This window comes from Geotrypetes seraphini, chromosome 9, assembly GCF_902459505.1.
Source record: "Geotrypetes seraphini chromosome 9, aGeoSer1.1, whole genome shotgun sequence".
Lineage (NCBI taxonomy): Eukaryota > Metazoa > Chordata > Amphibia > Gymnophiona > Dermophiidae > Geotrypetes > Geotrypetes seraphini.
Window position 1 is genome coordinate 156,703,925 of NC_047092.1, and position 25,560 is coordinate 156,729,484.

At 44.1% G+C, this 25,560-nt stretch overlaps 1 protein-coding gene across 2 annotated transcripts in view; it reads right to left on the bottom strand.

The window, feature by feature from the left end:
* Nucleotides 1-25,560, bottom strand: part of WWTR1 (WW domain containing transcription regulator 1) — a 194,413-nt gene that overhangs the window by 99,747 nt on the left and 69,106 nt on the right. The window contains exon 1 of one of the 2 annotated variants that reach the window (XM_033958448.1): nt 22,749-23,017. The exons of the other annotated variant lie outside the window; for it this stretch is intronic. Within the exon in view, the coding sequence (XP_033814339.1) occupies nt 22,749-22,999 (251 nt within the window). The 5' untranslated portion in view covers nt 23,000-23,017. Of the gene's footprint in view, nt 1-22,748; nt 23,018-25,560 lie in introns of those variants that run through there. 2 annotated transcript variants of the gene reach the window in all.

Here is a 25,560-nt window from a genome sequence, read left to right on the forward strand (position 1 = left end):
TGGACATCGGGGAGTGACAAGGAGAATCGGGTATCGGTGTCTCCTCGTACTCCGGGCCCCTCGGAGGGGACACCTCTGTTGAGGAGTATCCCCTACGTTGCAGTTTTTTCTGCGGTGACACCTCCGAATGGCGTGAGGAGTGCCAGGATGAGTGTCTCGATCGGTGCCCGTCTCGGTGGTGGGACGGGGATCGGGGTCGTATGTGCATCGCATGGTCTCCCGAGGCCCCCAAGTGGATAGGGCTGGAAGCGGTGGATCGCAACTGGGTTTGCGATGCGGGTTCTTGCGATGCTACCCAAGTCTGGTAAGGAGTGCGGAAGAACTCTTCCTGACTATGCCCAGGGCTTCGAGTATCGAGCGGGGGTCTGGTCCCATGTTGGCGCGGAGGCGTAATGGGTTCTAATGGCGGCATATCGGTAAGCGAGGTTTGCCGCGTGGGCATCGCCGCCCTCCCCCGTTCGTCCTCGTCGGTTGTCGAGGTCGAACGGTGTGGGGGGGGGGGAGGGGGCGGACCGCCCCTTTGGGTCGGTACCGGGAGGTCACCCTGTATGGCAGCGATGAGCCCGGGTCCGATGGTCTGCATGAGCTCAACGAATTGAGCTTCCAGCACGGACCGTAGCGAAGCCGATAGGGAGGGATCCGCACCGAAAGGGGGTCCTCCTGCACGGACATCGCGCTCCTTCGAGGTCGAGTGCTTCTGCTTAGCAGCTTTCGGCACTTTGATGACCATTGGTGGCACTGTGGAAGGAAGAGGTACCTGAACCGAGGAGACCGGGGCAGGCACCGACGTCGAGCTCGTGGATGGTGTCGGGGCGAGCGATGCCGGTTTCACCACACTCGATGCAGGGGTGGTCGATGCCGGTTTTGCCCGAACCGGGGAGGTATCAGATGAAGTGGAGGCTGTGGGATCCTTAGCTGCGTCCATCTTGAACATCGATTCCCACAATAGGCAACGCCGCTTGAATGAGCGTGCCGTAAGGGTAGAGCAAGGCCCGCACGATTTCGGGATGTGGTCAGGGCCCAAACACTGCAAACAGCGCCAGTGAGGGTCCGTGAGTGAAATCGCGCGTTGGCACTTGCTGCACTTTTTAAACCCGGTGGTTGGCCGGGACATAGGCCAGAAAATCTCCGCCGCGAGGTCGAAGCCAGTGGGCCTGAGCCACGTGGCCGGCCCGTTCGACCCGCCGGAGGAAATAATCTTCTTTTTTTTTTTTTTTTTTTTTACGAAAATAAAAGAACTGTTATTAAAAGAAAGGCGAAAACGCGGACAAGGAAGGCAAATTTAACTGAATTCAGCTAGCGCATGATGAAGTTGAACTTCTCAGCTCCGCGGAAAAGAAAGAACTGAGGAGACACGCCCGGATCTCCGGGTAGGAAGGCACCGGCGCATGCGCGGTGCGGGCATCTAGAAACTTTAAGTTTCTACAAGCAACACGTGCTTGTGAGACGTCCGTACCGGGGCTCTGTCTGATGACATCACCCACTAGTGAGAATACCTGCCTGCTTGTCCTGGGATAATAGTAAATTCTAATAAACCTTGGTAATATTTAGAAATAAAACAAAGGAAATAAGGCAATACCTTTTTTATTGGACTAACAATGCATTTTATGATTAGCTTTCAAAGCCTTCTGCAGATCAATCCAATAAAAAAAGGTATTACCTTGTTTCCTTTTTTTTATTTCTAAACATTACCTCCCTACAGAGGCCTAATAAGACACTCAGACTTGATAGGGAGGGTCAGTAGAGTGGGCAGACTTGGTGGGCTATAGCCCTTTTCTGCCGTCATCTTTCTATGTTTCTATGTTTCTACCTTGAAAAGTGGGCAAACACTTGGAAACTTGGACCTAGTGAAAGATTTCTTCCAAAGGAATTCTAGAGATACTTCAGTGGCTACACTAAAAGTCACCTGCCACAGAACTCCCTAGTACCGTATATACGCTGAGATTTTTGGTCCCAAAAAATAGGGTTTCAGTTTACATTCAGTTTAGCGCTAACCCATCCTCCTCCCAAACCTGTTGACAGCCTCTGCCAGGCCTGTCGTAAGACCTGGCGGTGCAGCGGTGGGCCGGGACAGGAGGGATCCCTTCCGCCCGACTCTATGAAGTTTTACCTCCTTCCCCCCTCCCACACATACCTTTCAAATCCCTCTGGTGGTCCAGCGGTGAACCGTGGCAGGAGCGACCTTCCTTCACTCCTGCCCGTGCAGAGGCACTAGCTGATTGGCTGCTGTGAGCTCTCACGGGACAGCAAGAACTCGCAGAAACCAATCAGCTAGCATCTCTGAAGGGCAGGAGTGAAGGAAAGTCGCTCCTGCCACGGTTCACGCTGGACCAACAGGGATTTGAAAAATATGCGGGGGAGGGGGGGAAGGAGGTACACCTCTGAGAGTCAGCCAGGACAGAAGGTGGGAGGGAACCCTCCTGTCCTGGCCCATCGCTTGACCACTAGGAGTTATAGTAGGCCCAGTGGAGGCTTGTAAGGCATTGGGGGGGAGGGGGACAGAGACCAGCAGGGGAGGGAGGGGAGGATGGATGCAGATCCTGGCAGGGCAGGGAGGGAGGGGGGCTGGGTGCAGAGACTGACAGCTCAGAGTAAGGAAGGGGGCTGGATGCAGAGCCTGGCAAATCAGGGAGGGAGGGGGAACAGGGTGCAGATCCTGGCAGGGCAGTGAGGGGCGGCTGGGTGCAAAGCCTAGCAGGGCAGGGCACTGCACTTCATTTGAATATTAGCCCCTCCCCCCATGATTTATATTCGAGTCAACCTGTTTTCCTCATTTTGGGGGGTGGGGAATTACTTTGGTTTATATTTGGGTCAGTTTATATTCCAGTATATACGGTAGATCCAGATCTCTATTCACTTAGGGGTCTTTTTTTTTTTTTACCAAGTGCTAGGATGAGATTATTATTGCATTTTAAAATATTAATGCTTTTCAAGAATTGTTTTTGCATTTATTCCATCCATCTTTTCAAAGAGTACAGAATTGTAATTGTAATTTTGGGAGGGTTTTCTTTTTTATCGATGATTAGAAAGTGTTCCTTGTCTGGGGTTTCCATTTTATTCACAATTATATTTTATTTATTTATTTTTTTAAAGTTATTACTCTTTCATCCCAGTAGCAGCATTTCCACAACTAAAAGCTTCTGTTTAAAAAAATAAATCTTTATTGAATTTTCACATCTGTCAAAAAGTGCAATATTATACACATACCATAACAATAAACAAATAAGCACTTATATTCAATCAAAATCAACACAACAATAACCCAAAAATATCCCCCCTGAACAACCAAAATAACATCATGAATCACATAAATATATACCCCCCTTCCCCCCTGGATGTGCAAATACTATACCAATAAAGATAAAACTATAACAATTCTACAAAAGACATCAATGGACCCCATATCAATTTTATAGAATCTTTGCTATTCCTCCCCCCCCAAAAAAAAAACATACTACCAAGCTGTCCCGTGTAGCAGAGGTCTACCTATTTTCTCAACTGCTAAACAGCAAGTTCTTTGCATGCTCCATAAATATCCATGTCTTCCTTCAAAATACAAAACCTTGCATAGGAGCTGGATAAAATCATACAAGGTCAGTTTCACTTCTCAGAGTTTCTGCATGGTTAAACTTTAATTAGTTATGAGTACCACAGCTCCTAGATCCTTCAGCTGGGGTCAGTTCTAATGGTGATGAATTTCCTGGCAGTCTCTCTTTTGTGCAGTGTTCTCACTCACAGAAAAAGAATCGGGAAACTATACTGCGTTGTTATGCAAACACAGTTGTCATGTTAAGATAATGTCCTCTTACAGTTTGGCTACCAGTGTTTAAATCACTATAGTTGCCTTTACAGGCTCACTGGGACCAAGAGAGTGGATTTTGTGACTGAGCACTTCAAAGTAAACCGGCTTAAGGACAAGAGGGAAGCAGATGACTCACTAGCGTCAAGAGCCCACATGCTCTGACTCACTCACTGCTCTTCCCAGGGCGACAGCTTACCCTGTGCTGAACACCACCCCAGTCATCCATTTCCGGCACTCCAAGCAGGTATTAAACATTGGAGAATCTGTTTACACTTCTGCACATCAAGCCAACAAATACTGCCTAATTTTTTTCAGCACTCTGAAAGAGAAACAACCGTTTTACAGTGAAAGCAACAGAAAGAGTGCTGTGAAAGAGTAACTTAGTGATTAGAAGAGTAAGTTGATAAACTAGGAAGCCAGGGTTCAAATTCCACTTTTCTCACTGGTAGCTTAAGTAAGCTGTTGAGGACACATTGGTCACATCTGCAGATCCTGGCGACATCAGGAAATATTTCTTCACCGAGAGAGCGGTTGATCCTTGGAACGAGCTCCCGGTGCAGGTGATCGAGGCAAACAGCATGCAAGAATTTAAGAGCAAATGGGATGCCCATGTGGGATCCCTTAGAGGGTTAAGCCAAGGGAACCTGTCACCAGGAGTGGGATCCCTAGGATAGTAGACTTGGGGATGGGTCAGTAGAGTGGGCAGACCTGATGGGCTATGGCCCTTATGTGCCGTCATCTTCTATGTTTCTATGTAATAAGGGATCTATGTGGTCTCTAACATCTTTTGATGACTCTGATCTTCTTCCAATTAAGGAAGTCTTCTTCCAAATAAGGAGTCTAAGTCACAAGCATAAATGCAACATTTAGGTACCAACATTTACAGTGGGCATTGATCACCTCAAACTGGTTGAGAGATATGCGGTGCGAGAAGAAAGCAGAATAGATGTTCCAAAGGTGGCACTGCGAACAAATCTTTGGAGAAACTAGAGGGAGAGTCAGCAAGAGTTAAGAAGTGGAGGCGGGATGCTGAAGGTTGAGGGATTGGATGGAGCTAGAGGAGAAAGTGTTGGGGAGAAGAGTTAGAGAGAGTTAGAGAGAGAGAAAGAGAGAGTTAGAGAGAGAGAAAGAGAGAGTTAGAGAGAGAAAGAGAGAGTTAGAGAGAGAGAGTTAGAGAGAGAGAGAGAGTTAGAGAGAGTTAGAGAGAGAAAGAGAGAGAGAGAGAGTTACAGAGAGTTAGAGAGAGAGAGAGAGAGAGTTAGAGAGAGAAAGAGTTAGAGAGAGAAAGAGTTAGAGAGAGAGAAAGAGAGAGTTAGAGTTAGAGTTAGAGAGAGAGAGAGAGTTAGAGAGAGAGAGAGAGAGAGAGTTAGAGAGAGAGAGTTAGAGAGAGGTAGAGAGAGAGAAAGAGAGAGTTAGAGAGAGAGAGAGAGAGAGAGAGAGAGAGTTAGAGAGAGAGAAAGAGAGAGTTAGAGAGAGAGAAAGAGAGAGTTAGAGAGAGAGAAAGAGAGAGTTAGAGAGAGAGAAAGAGTTAGAGAGAGAGAGAGAGTTAGAGAGAGAGAGAGTTAGAGAGAGAGAAAGAGAGAGTTAGAGAGAGAGAGTTAGAGTTAGAGAGAGAGAGAGTTAGAGAGAGAGAAAGAGAGAGTTAGAGAGAGAGGTAGAGAGAGAGAAAGAGAGTTAGAGAGAGAGAGTTAGAGAGAGAGAGAGTTAGAGAGAGAGAAAGAGTTAGAGAGAGAGAGAGTTAGAGAGAGAGAGAGAAAGAGAGAGTTAGAGAGAGAGAGAGAGAGAGTTAGAGAGAGAGAGAGAGAGAGAGAGTTAGAGAGAGAGAGAGAGTTAGAGAGAGAGAAAGAGAGATTTAGAGTTAGAGAGAGAAAGAGTTAGAGAGAAAGAGAGAGAGAGTTAGAGAGAGAGAAAGAGAGAGTTAGAGAGAGAGAAAGAGAGAGTTAGAGAGAGAGAGAGTGAGAGAGAGAGAGTTAGAGAGAGAGAGAGAGTTAGAGAGAGAGAGAGAGAGTTAGAGAGAGAGAGAGAGAGTTAGAGAGAGAGAGAGAGAGTTAGAAAGAGAGAGTTAGAGAGAGAGAGAGAGAGCGAGCGAGATAGAGAGAGTTAGAGAGAGAGATAGAGAGAGCTAGAGAGAGAGAGAGAAAGTTAGAGAGAGAGAGTTAGAGAGAGAGAGAGAGAGAGAGAGAGCGAGATAGAGAGTTAGAGAGAGAGATAGAGAGAGCTAGAGAGAGAGAGAGAAAGTTAGAGAGAGAGAGTTAGAGAGAGAGAGAGAGAGAGAGAGTTAGAGAGAGAGAGAGAGAGAGCGAGATAGAGAGAGTTAGAGAGAGAGATAGAGAGAGCTAGAGAGAGAGAGAGAAAGTTAGAGAGAGAGAGTTAGAGAGAGAGAGAGAGAGAGAAAGAATATAAGATTGAAGTATATAAATTAGTACTTTCTATTGGAAGGAACTTGTAGGTCGAAACAGACTTTACACTAAGATGAACTTCAGCCATTTCCTACTCTATCCATTCTCTGAATATCAGTGGCATAGCGAGGGTAAGAGACGCCCAGGCGGTGGTGCTCCCCCACATCCTCCTCTCTGCTTTTCCCCCGCTCCTTCCACACCTCCTCCCGCCCAACTCGCGCTCTTCCTTCCCACCCCCGTGCCTCTAAATCTTCACCTGCATCAGCAGCTTCACTGGCCTGCTGATCGCGCTGGCGTTCCCTCCAAGGTCACTTCCAGGCCCCGTGACCTGGAAGTAATTTCAGAGGGAGCCAGGCTGGCATGCACAGCAGACTAGAATAGTCGCTCGCACTGGTGAAGATTTTTAAAGAGGTACATGGGGGAAGCGAGCATGGAGTGGTGGGATTGAGAGTTGCCAGCGCTCCCACCAAGATGGCACCCGGGGCAAAACTGCCCCTCCCCTGCCCCCTACTATGTCACTGCTGAATATGTATGTTGGAGACATAACTTGGAGAGACCAGCACAATCCATCCAAAGTAAACATGACTAAGCGTGCATCCTGAACAATGTGGGGCAGATAAGGAAGCAAAATATTTACATCATCAAGGAGGAAAGCTTTGTAATGGATCACTTCTCAAGAGTATTCCTGGGAGAAATATGGCATGAAACGTGCTATTGATACAGGACAGATAAGCCAGGGAAGTGGAAGAGCAGAGTGAACAGCATGACTGCGTTTCAGGGAGCCACCATTCAAAAACTGCAATGCCCACCAATACCAACAAAATTAACACTGCAGACAGGGCTCAGGACAGCTCTTCCAGCTGCATTTAAAATCAAAGAAGAAAACCAATTCCCTGAGGGGAAAATAAAAACAACAACCAACAACTTCTTATTTCTTAATTTAACACAAAAAGATAACCCGGTATGGAATGATACACGGCCTAGTCTAGGGGTGTCAAAGTCCCTCCTCGAGGGCCGCAATCCAGTCAGGTTTTCAGGATTTCCACAATGAATATGAATGAGATCTATTTGCATGCACTGCTTGAATTGTATGCTAATAGATCTCATGCATATTCATTGGGGAAAATCCTGAACACTCAACTGGATTGTGGCCCTCAAGGAGGGACTTTGACACCCCGGCCTAGTCTGTAGCTCTCCTGCTACATGTAAATTACAGTGCCAAAGGATCCTCTCTCTTAATGACTATCTTCCTTTCTCATTGAAAAGTTCCTGAAGTGGTGGGTTACGCCGATTTTTAAAAAGGGTTCCAGTACCAGGCAAAATGGTGAAAACAATTATAAAAAAAATAAAATTGCGGAACACGTAGACAAACATGATTTAATGAGACAGAGTCAGCATGGCGAGGAAGATCTTGCCTCACCAATTTGCTTGACTTCTTTGAAGGTGTGACTAAACATGTGGATAAAGATGAGCCACTTGATATAGTGTATCTAGATTTTCAGAAAGCTTCTGACAAAGTTCCTCAAGAGAGGCTCCAGAGAAAATTAAAGAGTTATGGGATAGGAGGCAAAGTTCAGTTGTGCATTAGGAATTGATTATCAGATAGAAAACAGAGAGTAGGGTTAAAGGGTCATTTTTCTCAATGGAGGAGAATAAACAGTGGAGTGCCGCAGGGATCTGTACTAGGACCGGTGCTGTTTAACTTATTTATAAACGATATGGAAACTGGAACGATGAGTGAGATGATTAAATTTGCAGATGACACTAAACTGTTCAAAGTTGTTAAAACGCGTGCGGATTGTAAAACATTGCAGGCAAACCTTAGGAAATTGGAAGACTGGGCGTCCAAGTGGCAGATGCAAAGTGATGCATATTGGGAAGAATAACCCAAATCACAGTTACTGGATGCTAGGGTCCATCTTGTGGGTTAGCGGCCAAGAAAGGGATCTGGGTGTCATTTTAGACATCGCGATGAAATCTTCCGCCCAATGTGCAGCAGCGACCAAAAAAATTAACATGATGCTTGGAATTATTAAAAAAGGGATGGTTAACAAGACTAAAGATATTATAATGCCTATGTATCGCTCCATGGCATGACCTCACCTGGAGTATTACGTTCAATTCTGGTCTCCTTATCTCAAGAAAGATACAGCGGCAATAGAAAAGGTTCAAAGAACAGCGACCAAAATGATACAGGGGGTGGAACTCCTCTCGTATGACTTAAAAGGTAATGACTTAAAAGGTAAAGGCTCTTCAGCTTGGAAAAGAGAAGGTTAAGAGGAGATATGATTGAAGTCTATAAAATCCTGAGTGGAGAAGAACTGGTACAAGTGGATTGATTTTTAACTCCGTCAAAAATGACAAAGACTAGGGGACACTCAATGAAACTGCAGAGAAATACTTTTAAAACCAATAGGTGGAAATATTTTTTCACTCAGAGAATAGTTAAGATCTGGAACGCATTGCCAGAGGTTGTGGTAAAAGCAGCTGTTTTAAGAAAGGTTTGGACAAATTCCTGGAGGAAAAGTTCATAGTCTGTTATTAAGACATGGGGGAAGCCTCTGCTTGCTCTGGATCGGTAGCATGGAATGTTGCTACTATTTGGGATTCTTGCTTACTCTGAGATAATGGAATATTGCTACTCCTTGGGTTTTGGCCAGGTACTAGTCACATGGATTGGCCACCGTGAGAACGGGCAACTGGTCTGATCCAGTAAGGCTATTCTTATGTTATGACATCTTAAGTCAGTGGTGAAGCAAAGATGAACTCAGGAGATCTACATGGGGAACCAGGGAACAGTCAACGTTGAGCATCCCAATCCATAGGATTGACTGGGCTGGCCGATGGATAGCAAAGCTTCTCCCAGATTTTAAAGACATGTAAACAGGGCTTTAAATGCTAAAGCCCCAAATTCTAGGATTTTAGCATATTTGTTTTTGCAAAATTGCCATTCACAATAGTAAAAATGTTATTTAAATTCAAAGTTAATGGATTATTTCAATGTCAGAAAATGCAAAGTGGCTTATTAAATTCTTATTTCCTGAGAATGTTATTTTTGAGAACTGACATGTGAAGACGAATATATTTCAATGAGGCGTACTTAACCTTTTTCTGCCGTGTCCCATAGTAAAGTTTTGAACAAGAGATTACCATGGAGTTTGCTTGCATCCAAAACAAAAAATTCCCACGAAATGAGCCACTAAAGCTGCAGGAAATCCCACAGCTTAGTACATCAGCTTCTTACTTACATCCGTTAACGGGCGAAAATGACTCAGTGGCAAGAGCTTTCAAAAACAATATCACCCCAATAAAGGAAAACATTTAGAATTAGAAAGAGGGAAGCCAACTGATCTGGTCTACTTTAACCATTAAGCTATCCATCATTTTTTCCTGGTGTACTAGTTTAAGAATGGAGTGGGGAACAGCAGCAGAAGGGGGGGGGAATCGTAGGCACAACAAAAGGTGAACATTACAATTTTTTTATTTTTTTTTTACATTTCTACAATACATCGACTGATGATTGTTCTTAGCCGTTTAACTGCAAAGGCTAAACTACCGTATTTTCACGCATATAACGCGCACGTTATACACGATTTTACAAACCGTGCATAACCATGCGCGTTATACGTGTGAGCGCGTTGTACAAATTTTTTTTTTCATTCTGAACCGGCATTCCCCCTGCGAACCGGCATCCTCCCCCCCCCCGCTCACGTCACCCCCCCCTCCAGCACCGCAAAGACAACTCTTTCCCGATTGGGCACCGGCACCGGCACCAGCACCAATGCACAGGATGTGCCAGTGCCAGTGCCCGAAGATCTTCCCTCGTTGGGTTGGGCTGGGCGGTGCGAGACAGATCCTCCTTCTTCCTGTGCCGGGCTGGACTAGGCTTTGAGCATTTGCGCAAATGCTCAAAGCCTAGTCCAGCCCGGCACAGGAAGAAGGAGGATCTCTCTCGCACCGCCCAGCCCAGCCCAGCCCAGCCCAACCCAACCCAACGAGGGAGGATCTTCAGGCACTGGCACTGGCACATGCTGTGCATTGGTGCTGGTGCCGGTGCCCAATCGGGTAAGAGTTGTCTTTGCGGTGCTGGGGGGGATGTAGGATCGTGGGAGAGGGGGGGTGACACGAGCGGGGGGGAGGATGCCGGTTTGGAGTAGGTGGGAGGAGGTTTTAGCATGCGTGGTATACGCGTGTGCGCGCTATATTAAAATTTTATTACATAAATTTCTGTTCCCCGCGCGCTATACCCGTGTGCGCGTTTTACACGGTGCGCGGTATATGAGTAAAAATATGGTATTCTCCGTAAAGAGAGAACATGGACTTCCAGACCCATTCATCATAAGAACATAAGAATAGCCTTACTGGATCAGACCAGTGGTCCATCAAGCCTACTGGCCAATCCAGGTCACCAGCACCTGGCAAAAACTGAAAGAGTAGCAACATTCCATGCCACTGATCCAGAGCAAGCAGTGGCTTCCCCTATGTCTGTCTCAATAAGAGACTATAGACTTTTCCTCCAAGACGTTGTCCAAACTTTTCTTAAAACCAGCTACACTATCCGCTCTTACCACAACCTCTGGCAACGTGTTCCAGAGCTTAACTATTCTCCGAGTGAAAAAATATTTCTTCATATTGGTTTTAAAAAGTATTTCCCTGTAACTTCATTGAGTGTCCCCTAGTCTTTGTAATTTTTGATGAAGAAAAAAAAAAATCAAAAAAAATAATCGATCCACTTGTACCTGTTCTACTGCACTCAGGATTTTGTAGACTTCAATCATATCTTACCCTTTTCCAAGCTGAAGAGCCCTAACCTTTTTAGTCTTCCCTCATAATTTCATTTAATCAAAACTCTCCTGGTTTTACTTTGTATGAAGACACAAGGAAGGGAAATTCTTCTAAGATGATAATAAATTTTCAGTACAGTAAGTACTGTCTATTTCTCAACACATTGTTAGTAAGTCAAGGGTAGCCTAATTGATGTCACAGCATCAGCTCTTGTAGAGATGGCTCCCAGAAGGCTCTGCCTTTGGCCATTATGTTCTCCGGGAAGGGGAAGGAGGTGCTGGTAGTCTAAGTAGAGGATAAAAAGGATTAAAGATCAAATTTGTGGTTACCGGTAATCTATAAATGGCACACAAGTGAGGCTACACCCCAGCAGCTGCTGACTGTATAGGGTAATTTGGTGGGTGTTTCCACACTAACCACCGTTTTCCCTGTTCGATCACATGACACCTACTCACTACTTGACAGGACCAAGAGAGACATGTTATATCCAGCACCTGTCAGTTATATGGGACCAAGGCCATCCCTGAACTGTTGTCACTGTTATCTTCCTAATCTCAGCTGTCTGGGATTTTGTCGCCTTCAGACATCTGAAGAAAGGACTTCTTTGGTCTAGAAAGCATATAGCATACAAAGCCAAAGAGCAATACTGTATGGCATTTTTGCTAAATCTTTAGTTACATTTTATTTAAATTCAAAATAGCATTTGAATATTTCTTCCATGTCTTCAGTGTGAAGGACTACAAACTGCTCTTTTTTTTCCAGGACTAGGGCCTAGATTCACTAAGCAAACCGATCGTGTACCGATCGGTTTGTGACCCCTTTGCGAGCCAATTCACTACCCTCTGTCCTGATCATCCTCTGATCCACGCATGCAAATGAGGGGGAACGGCACTGAAATGTAGGCAGGCAGCGATTCACTAACAAAAACCCTGCAACACCGACTGGGCTGGCCGATCACAAACAAGCGACTGCTGGGGACCAGTCGTTCACTGCTTTCCGACTGCCATCCCCTGCTCTCTGCCTGCTGTCCACCCCGACTTTCCAGCTCTCTGCCGTGATTTTCTCCTGCCGGCCTGCTGTGCCCCGAATTTCCTCTCCTGCTCCCTGCCCCTACACTCTGCCAATTTGCTCCTGCCGGCCTGCTCCGCGCCCCTGACTCTCCTGCTCCAAGCGCTGCCCTGGCCTCCCCCGCCCCCGCAGTGCGAGCCCGTGGTTTTAACCCACAGATTTAAAGTGGGTCAAAACCACGGGCTCGTTGGACTAAAGTTTTTAAAAAAAAGTCGCTGCTCTTCGACGCAGCGCAGACCATCTACAGATGGTCTGCGCATGTGTCGGGATCGCTACAGAGTGATCCAGGCGCTCAGTTGGGGGCGTGATTCTGATCGCCCTCATTTGCATGAGGGCGATTTGTGAATCAGCCCCCCTGGACACAGATTAGATCCCTCACGGATCCGATCCGATCCGTGTCCCTAGTGAGTCTAGCCCCTATCAATCACAAGATCACTGCCCTAGGTGCCTTCAAAGAACATAAGAACATAAGTAGTGCCTCTGCTGGGTCAGACCACAGGTCCATCACGCCCAGCAGTCCGCTCCCTCGGCGGCCCAACAGGTCATGACCTGTCTGAATCACCCCTTGGTTTCTCATCGAAGTCCTATCTTCCCATCCAATTCTTGACCCTTTGTCCCCGCACCCCTTTCAGTACCCTACGATCCCTTTGTCCCTCAGGAATCCGTCCAATCCCTGTTTGAATCCCTGTACTGTATTCTGCCTGATCACTTCCTCCGGGAGCGCATTCCATGTGTCCACGACCCTTTGGGTGAAGAAAAACTTCCTTGCATTTGTCTTGAACCTATCCCCCTTCAGTTTCTCCGAGTGCCCCCCTCGTACCCGTTGTCCCTCTCAGTCTGAAGAACCTGTCCCTATCCACTACTACTACTCCTTATTTCTATAGCTCTACCAGATGAGCACAACACTGTACACAAACACACTTAAGAGAGAATCCCTGTTTAACAGAGCTTATGATCTAGCCAAGAGAGAGAAACAAGAGAAATGAGAAATTAGGGGTGGTTTCATTTATTATGAGAATGATGAAAACAACAAGGCTATTAAACCAGCGAATAAGGGGTTAACAGTTTTAAGCAACCTCAAAAAAAGTGGGCTTTTAGCCTGGATTCAAACAGGGCCACAGAAGGAATTAACAAATGCCGTTTAAAATGGGGGAAAAAACAGCACCGTTAAAGCGCCTACCTAAATAATACACGACGGGATTGCACCTATGTAGGCGCTTTAGGCCGCCAAACGCCACTATAGGTGTGGCTAACGCCAGAGGTGGCATTAGACAGCCTAAAGCACCTCTGTAGGTGTGATTCATGACAGATATAGGCTACGGAAATGTTAAGTCCAAAAAATACCTGGCCTACATCTCCGGCGCCTATCTTTTGCGGAGGTGCAATTCTTTATAGGGTGCCAACACGTGACTGACATGCGATCGGCAGTCTCGGATACTGGCACCCTATAGAGAATCCAGGCCTCAGTGAATGCATTTATTATCCCTCCTCCATTACATGTTTTATGATGCTTTAAAAAAGGTAACACATCCCACTTGTTAAACATAAAATCAGTAAGGTAATGATCTAATTCGGTGGTCTCAAACTCGCGGCCCGCCAGGTACTATTCTGAGGCCCTCGGTATGTTTTATCATAATCACGAAAGTAAAATAAAACAGTTTCTTGATCTTTAGCTATAAATTATAATATTATTATTAAGACTTAGCCAAAAGGAAAGATTTATAATTTATAAAGAGTTTTACCTCATGCAAAGTTGTCATTTCTTTAATAAGACATTAACTATTTTGTTCTGAGGCCCTCCAAGTACCTACAAATCCAAAATGTGACCCTGCAAAGGGTTTGAGTTTGAGACCACCGATTTAATTGGTCATTAGCAAGGGCATGCAGTCAAAAATTTCATTTTAGGGGGCGTGGATGGTTCATTTTAGCATGCACAAAAACTTTTAGTGTGTTAAGAATGAAACAAAATGAAGCACATTCTTCTCCCTGCTGTACTATTTATAAACCAGAACTAGAACAACTCAAGCAGAGTGAGTTCATTAGGCAAGGCCCTGCAAAGCTTCTCCCCTAACAGGTCTTTTGATTTTGCCTGATTAGTACAGGGGAAGGTGTAAACTATAAGAGCCTTGCTTAGATGTGGCCCTTTGAATATGTGTGCACTGCATATTATTTTAACACCTGTACCACAGCCAAAATGTATGGTCGATATTAGTATGCTTTTTAAGACCTCCTACAATTCTACAACTCCACAACAAAATATGGTTTGGGTTACTCTTAATTCTGCTTTCTACTTTTATATAACTAAGGGTCTCTCTTTTTTCAAATCCTTCTTAAGCCTTACTTAAGTTTTGCAATGAAAATCAAGCCTGATGCCGCTGGATTTATGCTTCTGATGACATGCAAAGCCGGGCCAAGCTTTGAGAGAAGCCAGGGACTAAAAACTGCCAGTACATCCCGAGGTGGAAGAACCCATTTCTGTGCCCGGGATGACGCCAGGCTGTCTCTTGGCTCTTTGGAAGGTCTGACTGTTGCTAGTCATCCTTTTCTTTTGGCACCTTGTAATCGTGCACACAGCCAAAAGACAACCTGCTTCCCTCATCACTGAAGCAGGTGAAGTGACAAAGAGAGGGACAGACACCATGAGGCTGCAATGAATATGCAGTTCATACCAGCCCTTCCTAAAAGGGACCTAGAAAACTTTGTATGTTTATGATGGCCAAACAAATTTATTTACTGATAGGCAGATCAGCTCTTATATTAACATTTATCATCTGGCTTCGGCCACTGTATTTCTGCCACAAAGAACTTGAAGGGGGAGGGAAAAAAAAGCAGCCTTTATAGCTAAGAACCTACGTGGATTCCAATTCCAAGACACAGATCATTTGCAACCAACATGAATCATCCCCAAACCATAGGGAGCACAATACAAAAATTATAAGATTCCACCAGAGGAATGCGCGCTGAGAAATCAATTGCTTTGGCACCAACACTGTGCACCACTAATAGGGACTTACTTCTAACATGGCCGATTTAAAAACCTTAGGGATTGTAAAAAAAAAAAAAAAAAAAGACATTATATGAAACTGATTTGGCTCTGTGATGCAGGTTCTGATCTCAAAAATACATGTGGAAATACAGGAGGAATACAGATGGAGGAGATCTTAACTATCTCATATCTAAATTTCCTTTGGATAGAGTCAGTCCAGAGGAAGGCTACTAAAATGGTTATGTGGTCTTCATTATAAGGTGTATGGGGCAGACTTAAAAGATTTCAATCTGTATACTTTGGAGGAAAGGCAGGAGAGGGGAGATATGAGAGAGACGTTTAAATACCTACGTAATGTAAATGCGCATGAGCCGAGTCTCTTTCGTTTGAAAGGAAGCTCTGGAATGAGAGGGCATAGGATGAAGTTAAGAGGCGATAGGCTCTGGAGTAATCTGAGGAAATACTTTTTTACGGAAAGGGTGGTAGATGTGTGGAACAGTCTTCTGGAAGAGGTGATGGAAACAGAGACTGTGTCTGAATTCAAGAGGGCCTCGAACAGGCACGTAGGATCTCTCGGAGAGAGAAAGAGATAGTGGTTACTGCGGATGGGCAGACTAGATGGGCCATTTGGCCTTTATTTGCCATCATGTTTCTATGTTGGTAGGTTAGGTTGTAGAAAAGCTGTACAAAAAAACCAACATATAACATATATTTAAAAAAAATCAGTAGCACAGGATCAACAAAAATGCATCCGAATGGAAAATGCAGAGGTAAACACATCAGCCAGAGTTAAAAACAGGAGTACCTGAGGAGAGAGAAGGGAAGGAGAAAAGAAAATATAGAAATTCATAAAGATACTGTATGCACAAATGATGTCTAGCTGCCGGGCTCAACAGTTCCCTTGTTGCCATCTGTATATACTTGGAGTTTGAATAAAGGATAAACCCGTTTGGATTTTATTCTGTCTTCCCTTGGCCTCTCTCATTACTTGCTCAAATTTACACGATAGCTGAGTCAAGATGGTCAACTACACCAGCCATATTTTACGCTCAAATGTTTCTTTTGTTCATTCCTGAAATTTGTTTTTAAACACATGCTTAAATTTTTTTTTAACATGCACTAATTCAATTAACACAGGTTAACACACATTAAATCGATTAAGCTGGCCCTAATAAACCAAATGTACACTAATAAATGCACATCCTTACCAGACCAATGCTCAAATTAAGAGAGCAATCCTAAGAATTCAATGTTTCTCACTTTATGTTTATTGTACATTTGATATCCAGCTTAATGCAAAAGATTAAAACTATAGAGAAAAGAAACAAACGCAAATGTTAAAAGAAAATATATTATATTAAAAAAAAACAAACCCCAAGAAAATCACTCACTTCAATTAAAACAATAAATAAATTGTTAAAAAGATTACCTACCAAATAAAAATGGGCCTCAATCACAGGAGAAAGAATCTGATCAAGCATCATTGAATGTATCTGAAATTTTGGAAACGTCCGATAAGGACATAGTAACATCTTCCACATTGATATTAACAATAGCTCTTTCGATAGATAAAGTATGGTTATTGAGGCTTTTCTTTAAAAATAGACAGAAAGAATTTCTTGGATGTAAAATTCAAATGTATCCTGACCTTTCCAGAGAACCTCAAAAACGCCGCAGGGAATTTGCTCTTTTGAAACCAGGGATCATCCTGATGGGGGGGGGGGCTACGTTTTATCCGAGACATCCTTGCAAGTGTATCATTTGCCACCACTCGGTTAAATATGTTTTCTTTGAACCTCAACAGCTGACTGCTTTCTTGGCTTTATCCCGAATGGATGTAGAAAAATCTATAAATTAATAAGTTACTCCTACTTCAGCACTATGTATAGCATATTCTAAGATAGATATATTTTCCTAATTTCTCGCGTGTTTGAAATCTTGGATCCAAAAATTGAGGATCTGAGTCTTGTTAGCTAAAAAATGTTCTTCAGTTCTAAGATATCAAGGTATAAAGTCTTATATTTTGAAATATTAATGTCTCGTCTAAGAACTTTCTGCACAAGTGTATACTTGATTTGTAATTTGAAAATTTATAAATAATAAATTAAAAATAAATTGTTAAAAAGAACTAAAATAAACAAACTACTGCCTGATAAGCTACTCAATCTACCTTGTAATGGGAAACGCTTTTTGAAATCTAAAGTTTACAAAAGTGATTTATACTTGAGAAAAAAAATCGCTCAGCCTGAATAAAAGGTGGACGATTATTCCAAAATAAAGAGCAGATTAAAACAATATGCTGCTGATTGAGTAGATTCATAGTGAGCCATTTTTGGAGATGGGAGGACAACCAAGCTTGATTCAGTTCGCCTTAACGTTAAGCCCTTTGCATGACCCAGATTTTTATTGGACTGCACCCTTATATTTGTAAAGCAGGAAAGTGATTTCAGAGGAACTCACCAATGATCTGTTTCCTCACTGCCTCACGGGACATCAGAGAAAAGACTAAGCTCCATTTCCTGACAATAAAATCTCTCTTAAAACCACAGGCTTAGGTAACTTCAGGTGTATTAAAAAAAAAAAAAAAAAGAGGCACCAGTCTTTGATTGTAGATCCCTCCTGTGTTATGTTCATGGTAGCTCAGAGCTGGCAGGGCTACAAAGGCAGACATAAAAGCTAATACCACTTCTTGACAAGATCTGAAAACATTCAGGGAAGACAATTCCTTTGGGTCTAAAACAACAGGAGTTCAAAAACAGCCGAGACCTGCACATCCTGCTCTAAAAAAAGAAGCGTGCAAGAGCTTTCCTTCAATTCCTTCCTATACAAGTACTTACGGCATCTTTTCCAGAGTTCACAAATACGGAAAGTGAAAGGATATTTTTTTAATTTTTATCACATTTCAATTTTTAGTCCGCTGTACCTGTGGGTTGTTATTGGAATGAATTTTCAGTGATGGGGTTCAAGGAAATATAGCATAGCAAAATAGCTGTATTTTGGTTCCAAACCCTCCATTACCTATTTAGAATTTAGAAGACATTTAAAAATGTACTTGTTTATTAAATATTTGAACAACTAAGCTATTCCATTCAATTGTAATAATTTTTTTTCTTTTGTAAACCGCATAGAGCTTTACAGTCCTGCGGTATAAAGGCCGATTGTTATGTTATATTTGTTAATAAATCTTTGGCTTTAATCAGGACCCAGGTTTTCACGAGGGTGTTTTCTTGGGAGAATTTGGGGCAGATTCACCGCAAATCATTCAAATACCAAACAGCAAAAATCTGGAACTCATTGCCAATACAGACCTGGGCTACCTCGGCATACACCCTATTCTGTAAAAATCTGAAAATACGTCTCTTTCAGGAACAACTACTTTAAGCTTTAATTTGACTGAAGCTGTAGTGGCTTCCTGGTTGAAAGTTTACTTGGAAATTCATGATTTTTAAAATAATCTGATGAGTCAGGATTTAGATGCTTGTATAGTAAGTAGTAAGATACTCTTTACAGCTTTGTGTCAGGAAACAGTTAATTTTAGACAAAGGTGTTAAAAGCCACTTTGATGCAGATTGATTATTAGCAGCTTTTGATCTGATTGATCATGGAATGATTTTGGTATCACAGGTAAAACATATAATTAGTTTGAGGGTTTTATGAAGAGACATGATAATTTTGGGAATAACCTTAGATTAAGCTTTGGATATGGAAGTTCATATAAATGCAGCTTATTTTATAAATTGCACAGATTGCAACAGATTAAGCATTTGCCTTTGGATAGTTCAAGCTACAATTTTGCCAATAAGAACATAAGAGCTTTAGAATTGCCATAATGTTTCAGATTAGAGAATGACACGGGGGACACATTTTTTCCCATCCCCGCAGGAGCTCATTTTCCTGTCCTGTCCCCACAAGTTCCTTTCCTGTCCCTGCCCTATTCCTGCAAGCTCTGTCCTCATCTGCACAAGCCTCAAACACTTTAAAATCATAAGTGTTCGAGGCTTGTGTGGTTAAGGCAGAGCTTACGAAAATGGTGCAGGGACAGCGACAAAACCTGCAGGGACGGCATGGGGAAATTGAGCTCCTGCGGGAACAGGGACAAATTTGTCCCCGTCTCATTCTCTATTTCAGATCAAAGGTCCATCTAGCCCAATCCAGAACCTGGAAGAATCCCAGAATAGCAAGATTCCATTGCTATTTACCCCTAAGTCAAGTCAAGTCAATGCTCTAGCACCAGCAAGGTGGCCTTTTAGTTGGTAGGGTATTGCCTCAGGTCCTTTAGAAGCCATGGCAAGGGCAGCCATAGTGAGTTTCATTCAATGCAGTCAATCCTGAGCAGCTGCAGTAAAATCATCCTTGCAGAAATGATACTGGCTCTACTTACTAGTGCCGCCTGATTTCCGATTCGAATCGATTCACCGATTCACTTTGGGTAAATCGATTCGAGTCGGTTCCCTTTTAAAAAAAAAAAAAATCGGCCTTGCAGATTTGGTGCCCACGGATTGGCTGCTGTTGCTTCGGGGTGGGGTTACTCATGGCACAGATTGTATCTGAGGTGTGTGAGTGGGTGTTGCTCTCGTCTTCTCCCTTCCAGGAGAGAGCTATAGGTGATTGGTGGGCAGTCGTGCGGGCAGGTTAGTTCCCCCACTTCCTATAGTGGCTCATAGCTGGTGAGGGAAACGATGGGCGAGTGAAAGTTAGCCCCCCCCTTCTACTAAACTGCACTGGTGGTTTGTATCGCCGGGAGCTGCGCTGAATGCTAAGCATTGCTCCCAACTCTCATAAAGTTCCTATGAGCGTCGGAATCTGCGTGCAGCATTCAGCGCAGATCCCGGCGATAAAAACCACTAGTGAGGTTTAGTAGAAGGGGGCTTAGTCTAGAAACGGTTCCGTGTCCCCCCCCCCTCGTTGTCTGTCACAGCCGTTACGGTGAAGAAGCCAGGATGAGGTCTGGGGTCAGCAAGTACAGGAGCTAGGCTCCAGCCTGCCCAACCGCCACTGCTTTGAGTGTGAGCAGCACAGGGTGACGTAAATTGACATCACCGTCAGAAGCTTTGTGTGCACCTCCTGCTCCGGCCTCTTGTGAGTATCATCTAATAGGAGTCCCAGGGTATTAATCATCCCGGCTGGAAAAAAGGGCTTATGCTGTTCCTATGTGTATTCCCTCTTTCCCTATCATAGTAATGCAACTGTGCCTTTTCTGTGAATTCTAACAGTATTGCTAACACCATAAATGTCTGCTGAAAAAAACATAATTGGCCCTGTACTTAGTTATTCCTGCCCACACTTCTTACATGAATTGTTTCCTTACATCAGCTCTAAAAAATGAGCAAAAAGAACAAACTTTTTTGTTTGTTTATAACACAGCGCCCGTAGGAGAGGGCAAATGGGGTGAAGAGGCTGTAAAATAAACCCACTGCGATGTTTGGGAAAAAAAAAAAAAAAACAACCCCACCCAATAGGGAAGGAAAATCGAATCGAAAAATCAATTCAATAGGCTGAATCGAATTGAATTTTTCTTCCCTGAATCGGGCAGCACTACTACTTATTTCCCAGGGATAAGAGGAGGTTTATCCCAGAGTCTACCTTAATGATGGTATATGCACGCTATCTTCAGAAATATATCTAAACCTTTTCAATTATGTTAAAGGCTTTTGTTACGTCCTCCTGTAATGAGTTCCAGATCATAATTCTACATAATCCCCTCCTGCTGTAGCAAAGGTTTTGGGGTTTGGTTGAGAATTTTTGAATCTTCAGGGTCAAGCATCATGTGACAGACGAACGTTGGATGCACACCCTCGCTGCAGTTAAATTTCAGGAGGCGTTCCCTCTCGGGTCAGCGCCATCTTCAACTCTGCGATTCTATCTGGGGCTGGTGTTTAAAACTGTTTAAACTTTTTATGGTTATAGCCTGGCCGGTATCCTTGAAACGGAGTCCCGTCGGACGAGCTTCATCTTGGCTGGCTACTTTTGTGCTACATCGGAGAAGCTAAGTACTTCCTGCAATTGATTTTGTTTTTCACCTGTGCCTGCTTGGCTGATTTTGGTTGCTCACTTTCCCCGGATGAGGGGTAGAAACAGCTTTCACAACTTGTTGCATTTATTACTATTGATTTCTCACCTTTAGCACGTAGGGTTGTGCACTGGCCTTATTATATTTAATTCACACAAGGTTAGCCCAGGGATGTTTCACAGTTAATACCCTTCATTGGGTTATACTTGTGACAGCTGGAGCTCAAGGGTTCATTCCCCTGTGCGAGCTGTGTGACTGAGGGCTTTCCTTTATCACAATTATCTGTTTCTTTAGTATATTGTTGTTCGAGCTGTCTCTCCCCCTCACCCTTTATACTTTTTGGGGCAGGGGGGATTAGTTTTTAGGTAGCAAAGGTCATAACATCACAGGGTGCCCAAATAGATTTGAGTGGCAGGTATTTCCCTCCTCGAGAAACCAATAAACAAGCTCGTTAGTTTTTCTATAGGTTGTAGAAAGTGAGGGCTTCTAAATGAAGAGGATAAAAAGGTTGATGACCAAGTGCAACAACATGGATACAAGTTTATTTTGGGCTAGCCTAATGGCAGTCTCATCCCCAATTCAGAGGAGGAGACAGTCGTTGCTTAAAGGTGAAACCTAGTGGCTGGCTTCTCAGCCATGACCGACCCTGGTCTGGGACCATCACTGCAAAAAAAATCCTCCTATGTCACTTTGAGGATTTGAATACATGGGAGTCATACTAGGAAAAAAAATCCATTCCTTTGGAAATAGAACCTTCAGCATAATGGAGAACTCTTTCAGAATTCTAAGGCACACGCACTGCACAAAAATCAATGCAACTAAAAAAGGTAAAATGGCAAAACAGCATTTTTATTACTTTGGTTCCTTTAGATTGGAATGTACAACGATCTCATCTCGCTAGGAGTTCAAATAAATTAAAACTTACATTTCCTTCCCTTAGGGGTAAAAATAGAACTTTCAAGAGATTCAGCCACTCTTTCATTTTCAAACTAACTGAGCTCTGGAATGAGCTTCACTTAGAAGTCTAGGCCCCTTCGTTTTATTTCGGAAAGCTCTGAAAAACTTTCTTGTTTACTAAACACTTTGGAAACTAAGCCATTCTAGATGATGTTCATCTTCTATATTTATGCACTACTAGTCTTTAAGCCCGTTACATTAACGGGTGCTAGAGATGTCTGTCTTCCTCTGTTATGATCTTCCATCTCTCTGTTCTTCCTCAGGGTCTCCCCCCCTGTCTGCACCTCTCATAGTCCAGCATCTGCCTCCTGTCTTTCCCCTTTGGTCCAGACCTTTCTGTGTTTCTTCTGCTTACAACCCCCACCCCTTCTCTGCCTCTCTCTCCTTCCTTCCTCCCTATGTCCCCCTTACTGTCTTTCAGCCTTTGCCCCACCCCTCCCCTGAAGCCAGCCTGCCTGCATCCCTCCTGCGCCCAAGCCTGGCCTATCTGCTGGCGATACTTCCTCCCCCCCGGTCCGCTGCCACTCACCGCCCTTGGCCACCTTCCTGCCTCCTCCCAAGCAGACATTGACTCCGGCGTCACCCCACCCTCTGGCGAGAAATCGACGGCTCGGCGATCGACCGCCGCGAGACTCGAGCCCTCCACCATTTTAGGCGGGGACGGCACTTGGGCAGCGTTAACTGTTCATTTGTCCGCGCGGAACCTGGTTACGGCGGCAAAGCCCTTTTATTTATGTTTACCAAGCGGCGGACTTGACCGCGCCACAGTGCTCGCGCCAGCTGAGAGGCTGAGGCGGGAAGACGCAGCCCGTCGCGAGCGCCGAATCCCCCTCTAGAGATGAAACTTTTTTGTCCTTCTTGCCTTGGGAGGACGATTGAGCCAGGAGGGAGGAGTCGCTGGCACACGCGCCTCCAGCTAGCGCAGGCGCCGTGAGGACTGGCACAGAAGCACACCTCACGGCGCCAGGAATCACGAAGTTTGAACAGCGCATGCGTGCTCTAGGGTTTTATTATTATAGATACGTACGGTACATTACACCGAGCACCTTTTTGGCTGAAGACCCGGTCTATAGAATTAAGTTTTAGTTTAGTTTAGTCTAGTTTACTATCTTGTTAAACACAGCAAATAAACTATCCTAGTGAGAGATTTTGTAAAATATTCTATTCTGCTGAAAACTAATCATTAAGATAACTTTCCACTGTAGCCTAATCAAGCTTTATCACAACCTGGAAATGTGACCCTGGGTCCTATTAGGGTCCTATTAAGCAATAAGAAGTTTTTCAGGATCCTATTTATTTCAACCGTATTTCAAGGGAACACACTACATGTGGTTTTACTTAGGATACTGCAGTCATCTTGTACAGCTTTTCCACTGCACTTGAATATATGTTCACAGTATTTTATGTTTCCCCATTTTTTATTGCCACATACAAGATAACAGTATAACAATGACATATACAAGCACGACAACTCAAAATAGCTCTTATTAGTACATTGGTATAATATTGGCTGAGTCATAGACGTCAATAAACAGATATGCAATAAACAAAATATGTGCATGTAGCTCACATAAATCTCTCCCTAAAATCCTTCTCCCTTACTTCCCCAACTCAGAGTTACTGTAATCCTCCCATTAGCATGAGTTAAAAACCTTAGGACCTATACCTCTTGGAAAAACCCAGGTCTTAAGTCCTTTACAATCACGATTTCAAAAATGGAAAATAAAAGTCATGAACACGGTCCTGAGGAAATAAAGTAGTCAAGAGGGTAGCCTGATTGAATATCAGTCTCTGAACATTCCAGAAACACTGTAAAGTCCAAACTATCTTGGGTCAACTGATCATCCATTTTGGAAGATAACATGAAACAGTTTCTTAAACCTCCAGAAATGAAGGCAATTACATTCTGCAGTTGCAGCTTCCCTGTTGCCCTAGGCTGGGGCCTACTGCCCTAAATTAGTGGAACTCCTCTCTTTAGATGCCCGGAACTCCCCCAACAATTTACACAGAGGAGGAAGGATGACGGCCAGTGTGGCTAACGAGTGAGGTGAAGGAAGCCATTAGAGCTAAAAATGAATCCTTCAGAAAGTAGAAGAAGGATTTGATGGAAAATAACAGCACAAGGAATGTTAAGTCAAATGCAAGGCGCTAATAAGGAAGGCAAAGACAGACCTTGAAAAGAAGATTGCGCTGGAAGCAAAAACACATACTAAAAACTTTTTAAGGTACACTAAAAGCAAGAAGCTGGGAAGAGAATCAGTTGGACTGCTAGACGACTGAGGAATAAAAGGGGCTCTCAGGGAAGACAAGGCCATAGCGGAAAGATTAAATGAATTCTTTGCCTCTGTCTCCTCTCATATGAGGAAAGACTAAAGAGGTTAGGGCTCTTCAGCTTGGAAAAGAGACGGCTGAGGGGAGATATGATTGAAGTCTACAAAATCCTAGGGGACACTCAATGAAGTTACAGAGTAATACTTTTAAAACCAATAGGAGGAAATATTTTTTTCACTCGAAGAATAGTTAACTCTGGAATGCGTTGCCAGAGGATGTGGTAAGAGCGGTTAATGTAGCTGGTTTAAAAAAGGTTTGGACAAGTTCCTGAAGGAAAAGTCCATAGTCTGCTTGCCCTGGATCGGTGGCATGGAATACTGCTACTATTTGGTTTTTTGCCAGATAATTGTGACTTGACTGGACTCCGTGAAGCCAGGATACTAGGCTAGATGGACCTTTGGTCTGACCCAGTAAGTCTATTCTTATGTTATGTGCTCCGGTGCATTAGGGTCTAGTGAATGCATGATAGTTTAAACTGGATTCGGGCATTTATAGGCAGCCAGTGAAGCATGCGGTAGTATACAGAAACGTGGTAGCATAGAAAGTAAGGAACCTATTCCTCCATTCCCAAAAAAGAAGGAGCGGAAGCCTGGGTCCACCAACAAAGAATACATTTCAAAGCAACCACTCTAGGTTTCTTTATCGACAATTTTTGCCCTTTTCCCTGAACTCCCAGAGCCCCACTCCTGTCCAAAACCAAAGCCCAAGGGCTATAGGCCAGTGTATCTCAAACTGTGTGCCAAAGCACTCTAGTGTACCTCCTGAGATTTCAGGTGTGCCGTGGTACAATGGGGAGGAGGAGAGGCACCAGCGCCAAATGAATGCCTATAGGACATGGCTCGTGGTGAGAGGCATGTCCTGTAGGCAATCAGTACCTAGCCTTCTCTCTGGCCCTCTTCCCTTCTGGCACCCCCCCCCCCACACACACACACACACACACACACACTGGCGTCTCAGGGCCTGCCTGGAGGGCCTTCACACACACACGAACATCGACATGATGATGTCACACATGCACGTGATGCCATCACGACGATATCCATGCACTTCCAGGTGCTTCGAGCCACGGCTACTACCTTTAGTGTGCCGCGGCTCGAGAAAGTTGGCGGGACACTGCTACAGGCTATGAATTGCCCTATCAGATCTCTGAAAGAGGTCATCACCAAGCCCCAAAAGAGTCTTATCTTAATACATCCTCAAAACATATGCCCCAAATATGTTC